We start from the raw sequence: 6,000 nt of genomic DNA, 5'->3' as shown, positions 1-6,000 counted from the left end.
AACACATCTCTCTCTTCTCACGACTAAACGACATGCTGTAAATCAATCAAGTCCTGCTGGATGCACTCAGGAAGCTAAGAAGTAGCATTTAGGAATAACCTGTAATATTGGCGCTGATAATCTCATTTTAAAGTGTGGATTATGATCAGGCATATATCTAGAAGGGAGACTTATTCAAGATCTCTTAGAAACTCCTTACGGCCCCTTTAAGTGAACCAAAGGACAAAATGTAAAAATCTTGACTTTTTGTTGTAACTGATGTCATTTCAAGATTTTTTGCTGTGTCAGCTGGAAAGGTCCCTCTTCCTGTCAAAGAGGCGAGGAAGCGAGGAGTGCTTAACTTTTAGAAGGAAAACCTTTAGTTTGCAAACTGAACTCTGACAATAGTTTCCTGAAAATAAACCTTGAGGTCAGCGATAGGTGGAAAAAGTCAAACATGTTCTTCAGATAAAGAGAAACTCAGGTTTGATAGTAAATCAATACTGCAGAGTAGGAGCAGTTTTACTCTTATCATTGAACCGAAAATAGATACGCTTCCTCCTGACTGCATTTAAACCTCAGTTTTTTTCACACTGAATGAAATAAATGTTGAGGATATAAAAGGATCTGTTCTTACGCAGTTTCACCTCAGCATCTGGACAGACACGTGAAGAACAGACCATACAGACTATGTCAGAGTCACACACACACCCACTTTTTCTGATTTTATTCAGTGATAAATAATTCCCTATGATCATAGGCTTTATGTGAAGACATCCGATCAAGGCAAGAGACAAATTAGAGGGCACACATTGCCACCATTAGAAAATAATAGCAGAAACGAAAAACAATGAGGTAAGAAGTTCTCTTTTTTATACATTTGTGGTGCTTCTATGTCTGTTACCTATACTGTTGAATGCACAGTGCTTTCTAATACAGAAATCCTGCCTTTTGTGTCTGTACATTATTAAACAAAAACAGCTCATGGCACAATACTCAACCAACCAAGACAGGGCACTGCAGAGTGAACAGTTAGCAGTTTACATCATCGGGCCGAGGGTCAGAAAAGCCGAGCGGGAAACAGAAATACAAACCAAAAAAAGTGTAAGACTCGACGACTGAGCCCTGTGATTGATTCAACACACACACATACACACACACTAACCCTCTCAGGTAAATCAAAATTGATTCCTGGAGATTGAAGCAGTTTTCTTACAGTCTAAGTGGATGGAGTTTTTTTATGCAAATTGATTAAGAAGGTTTGAGCAAACTGAGCTAATTCTAACGCCAAGAGTAATATATAAAGACGCTATTTCTGCTTATTTTCAATGGTTCAAATTTGTCCAAAAAGAGTCATAAGCCAAAGAAAGAATGAGAGGTTTTCATCAACCCTGAAGCCACCGTGACATCATCAATCTCTTCTGGAGCAACTGTTTTAACAAGATGAGTCAGAAGTTTCCACAGCTAGATCAAAGGTTTGATAAGTTGTCCTCCACTTCTATTCTGGTGGTTCGCTGAGCAGTGATGGTAAAACCTAAGATCAGACTCAACTTGAATCATACTCTGCTCTGAGGTGTGTTTTTCTGTGAAGAAAGTTGCATTTATGACGATGAACTGGTTTGAAATTGTTCGATGATGTCATCAAGGGATGGAAGAGTGTTGCACAAAACCAGTTTAGCCAGTGGAGTCTCCCCCTGCTGGCTGTTACACGGACTACAGGTGTAAGGCACTACTCCGTTAGCATTATCTTAGCTTACCCTGGAGGGTACGATCACTTCTTTAACACAGTGTGTGCAGCTTACACAACCAATTGGGACACTTCCTGTTAAAGCATAAGTTTGGTTTATACAGCTTTTACATTGTTTATAGAATGAAGCAGAAGAAAAAACTAACCCAGAAGGCTTTCCTTATCAAAACAGTGCTTCAGGAGATATTTAGATCCAAACTGCATTAATCGTCCAAAAAATGTTTTTCACCAATATTCCATCATGGTCCGCTCCGGGTTAGTCCTCTGCTGCAGTCTGTGTCACTCCAGACAGCGCTGTGTGGCTGTAATGACCTCTGAACTGACGAAGACTTTGTTTATGTTTGTCCCTTAAAGAAAGGAGGAAGTGGAGTCAGCTCTCCAGAGAGTACTGCGCATGCGCAAAGGGGCAAACGTAAACAAAGTCTTCGTCAGTTTTATTGTCATTACAGCCACACAGCGCTGTCTGGAGTGACACAGGCTGCAGCAGAGGACTAACCCGGAGCGGACCATGATGGAATATTGGTGAAAAACATGAGTTTTTGGACGATCAATGCAGTTTTAGGAGCGGCGCTGTCTATGCCCCTATGGATCCCATTATACAGACGTCCGCTGCACGATTTTGGATCTAATTTCCCGAAGCACTGCTCATTCTATAAACAATGTAAAAGCTGTATAAACCGAACTTATCCTTTAAACTTCCTGTTTCGTCTCAAATAAGGAGATTTGAAGGTGGAGCCTAGAAGCTTGTCTATGAGAGGGATAATAAGGAAGAATGTAAGGACTACAGAAGTCTGCATTAGTGTGTGTGTATGTGTGTGTTTGACAATCACGGGCTTCAGAGGCAGCACACTGAGGCTCCGCCCCATGCATGGACCTGACCTGCAGTCCTGGTGCCTTCACGGTTTCTACAAAACGAAACAAAACAAAAGTTGCTCCTGGCTCGTTTCTCTCTTGTCCAACACTAAAGGAGAATACCACCAATTTTTGCCCTTATTTTGACACCTCATGTAACATCAGCTTCTACGTATAAAATTTAATACTGTCTAGAGATATTAAGTGAATGTAACACCACAGTGATGTCCACCTCTGAAGAATACCATGGAAGGCTGCTCTGCCTGCTGCTATACTTAGAGTTACTACAAATACACGAGGTGTGTTTGGATTCTTTTTTCTGAATTCACAGTCTTCTAGATATTTGCAAAGATGTGTGTCAGTGTTATGGCTTTAGCTTAGCAAAGTAGCTGTCTACACTCACTAATGTGTGTTAGAAATAACAGAATGCAAGGTCTGACATTGAGTGGCATTCTCCTTTATGGTACCTCCTGTGGAGCCGCACAGGGAGCCCCCTCCCCTCGCGCGCTACTACCTGTTTTCCAGCTGCGGCTGGTTGGAGATAAAGATGCAACACACCTGCTGCACCTTGCTCTAGTCCAAAGCAGCGCAGACAGATGGTTCCCACAGCTGCTCTCCACAGACCCCACACTGCTGTGAAGTGACGAGCGAGTACACACCCTGCTCTGAAGCCAAACTGGCAGAAACCCCCTCCCACAAGTCCCTCCTTCAAGGACCGAGATCAGTAGACCTTCATTACGCTCACGCTACTTCAGTGGAAAGGTGGCGGGAGAAAGAAAAAGAGAACAAAAAGGAAAAAGAACACATTGTGTACAACAACAGAAAAACACACAACTGAAATAGCCAAGAGGAGCTAAAAATAGCAACAGGAGCGGTTGTGATGGCGCAGATGTGTGCTGAGGGCGGGCGGGGGATCAAGTTGAGGTGTGGCTGTAGTGGTCCTCAAGAAATGTGTGCCAGCGTTGTGGTTGCAGTTGCCATGACAGCGGCACATTAAGCACCCTTTTCCAACAGATCAACAACAAAGGGACGCCGTTTTTTAAATCAACAGAGGCAGGGTGCTGCAGCGACCTCGGCTGACCCCTCCTCCTCCTCCTCCTCCTCCTCCTCCCCTCTCTGCTCCCACGTCTCTTCTTTTAGTGTTCATTTATTCTTTTTCATCAATTGTCATTAGGTCCTCGAGGTGCTGCGGCGCCTTCACACATAATCCAAGACATCCCTGTTTGAGCTTCTGGACAGAGTTTGTTGTCTTTGATGTTCAGTCGGTGTGTGTTTTTTTGTAAATCCTATAAAACTTTCAGAGCCTCCCGTGTGAGTCCAGAGGCGAGCACGGTTGTGTCCTCAGCCCGGGAGGCAAACTTTGCCTGCAAACAGAAGTCCCACTATGGTGAAGAAGATGGAGAGGACGAAGAGCACATACGACGAGCCCACCACCGTGTTGTTGGGCAGCTTGTACGGCTGGCCTCCCACCTCGTTGATATAGAAGCCTATGGGGAAGATGAGCGCCGCCATGCAGAACAGGATCACTGCGAGGGAAAGAGAAAATGTTAGATTACCACACGTGTGGAAGCATTTCTGTCACTTCAAGGTCTCCACATTAAGATGGATTAAACATCAGAACTCATACATTACTCTGACAAATGTAAACATCAGAGTCCAAACTGAAATCATCAGACCCGAACCAGAGTCCTGGAGATTATTATTGTGCTCCTTGGACTGCGGAGTGACAGGCTCATCGCTCATTTCTACAAAAATGTCTTCAGAGGAGATAAACGAGGAGCTGCACAACTTTTGAGGAGAGTTGGAAACTTTTCCAGCAGTTTGCTCAATCATCCATGCAGCAGCTGACTGCAGAATTAAGAGAAGAATGAGATAAAGTTTTTATGACCACTTAAAGAAATAAGATTACAGCTAAAATGAAGAATTGACGTAGCAGATTTCAGATCCACAGCTTTCTATCAACACATGCTAAACATGTTTTTCAGAAGGCTTCATACACGCAGAAGTGCTGTGTTTACAGTTGTGACCTCGACCAGGTTAATTATATTAAAAGCATCACTCAGGTTCATGATATAATTGCTTTTTGTGCAGTTTTAACAGTACCTAAGAACTACCCACACGCAGCTTTCGTAAACATTTCTCCATAAACCATAAATAATCTCTTTCTAACACTGCAGGCCGATAAACACGGTTTAAAATTTCCCACGTGCTTAAAGCAAATCAGTAATCAGACTTCAAGCTTTCTTTGTTATGCAGTTCTGTTTCTGTGCTGCAAGGAAGTGGAATTCAAACAGAATTTCTTGTGTTAAAGAGAAAAACACTTGGGGCCCATTTTTTAGGTGTACGTACTTTTGATAAATGAGGGCCAATGCCTCAAAATATAAAGAACAAAAGAGTATAAGATGACCAAGTTGAAGTAAAATTTTGCTCGGAAAAAGAATATTTTAACTTTACAACTAATGTGTACACAATGTGTCAAGAGTAGTGCTGTCAGGCGATTAAAAAAATTAATCTAATTAATTACAGGATTTGTAATTAATTGATCTAATTAATCGCATTTTAATCTCATATCTGCTTAAGGTCCCAAAATAAAGAATTTGAATTCCAGGACATAAAAATTACATTAAAAGACATTAAAAAACATTTAAAAATAAGGTGGGAATATATGCAAAACATTTTTAGGTATCCTGATGCATAAGGAACAAATGAAAAAAGTGTTATGGTTCTACCTTTACAAAATCTACACAGTCCTGCACCTAAGATGGGATGATTTGAATTTTAGGACGGTTTTTGCTTCTATTCACATTTCTACTCAATGTTGACTCGATTTTCACTGCAATATGAACTCCTATACTTCTATGAGGTCAGGAGAACCAGGACTAAAGGCTAAAAACTGTGAGGAACTATGTACAAAACACTTTTTTCAAGTCTTGGATCAAAGAAAAGTGAAGTATTCTCAGTTTAACATGCTCTGAACACACAAACTGTTGCTCATTGGTGCAGAGCAGCCCCAAGCTGAAACATGACACCAGGAAGATGGAAGGAAATTTTCGAAGAATTCTTTAGATTTTAATACAGGACAAATATGGATCATTCAGGGCTTGTTTGATGCAGTAAAGAGTTTAGAATTATCTGTTTTTTTTTACAGAACTGAGCTAGAGCAAACGGTTGATTTTCTGCAGATTTTCAAAAATGACGTGTGAATAAACGAGATGTGGACGGTAGTCCCCCAAAAATCACTCTCACTTCCCCCCCAGGATAAAGCATATTGCTGACGTCATGTGTGATACATTCATGGACCGTCGGAAGTTTGAAAATCTGACGAGATCACCACATTTTCCAAGCGCCCCGCGGGTTTGGGATTCAGATTAATCTGCGTTAATTTCTATAACGCGTTAATTTGTGGTGTAATTAATTAATCT

At 41.5% G+C, this 6,000-nt stretch overlaps 1 protein-coding gene across 1 annotated transcript in view; it reads right to left on the bottom strand.

Annotated features, from left to right (window-relative positions):
* Window positions 1–2,248: 2,248 nt before the first annotated feature.
* The window catches only part of mosmoa (modulator of smoothened a), a 29,347-nt gene continuing 25,595 nt past the window's right edge, over window positions 2,249–6,000 (bottom strand). Inside the window, exon 3 of the mRNA XM_074697639.1 lies at window positions 2,249–4,104. Within this exon, the coding sequence (XP_074553740.1) occupies window positions 3,920–4,104 (185 nt within the window). The 3' untranslated portion in view covers window positions 2,249–3,919. The remainder of the gene's footprint in view (window positions 4,105–6,000) is intronic.

The sequence above is a fragment of the Halichoeres trimaculatus genome, unplaced genomic scaffold, assembly GCF_033239565.1.
Source record: "Halichoeres trimaculatus isolate MK-OKI-2021-1 unplaced genomic scaffold, fHalTri1.1 fHalTri1_scaffold_20, whole genome shotgun sequence".
In the NCBI taxonomy this organism is placed as follows: Eukaryota; Metazoa; Chordata; class Actinopteri; order Labriformes; family Labridae; genus Halichoeres; species Halichoeres trimaculatus.
Note: the sequence above shows the minus strand (reverse complement) of the source record. Positions and strands in the feature narration are given on the sequence as shown.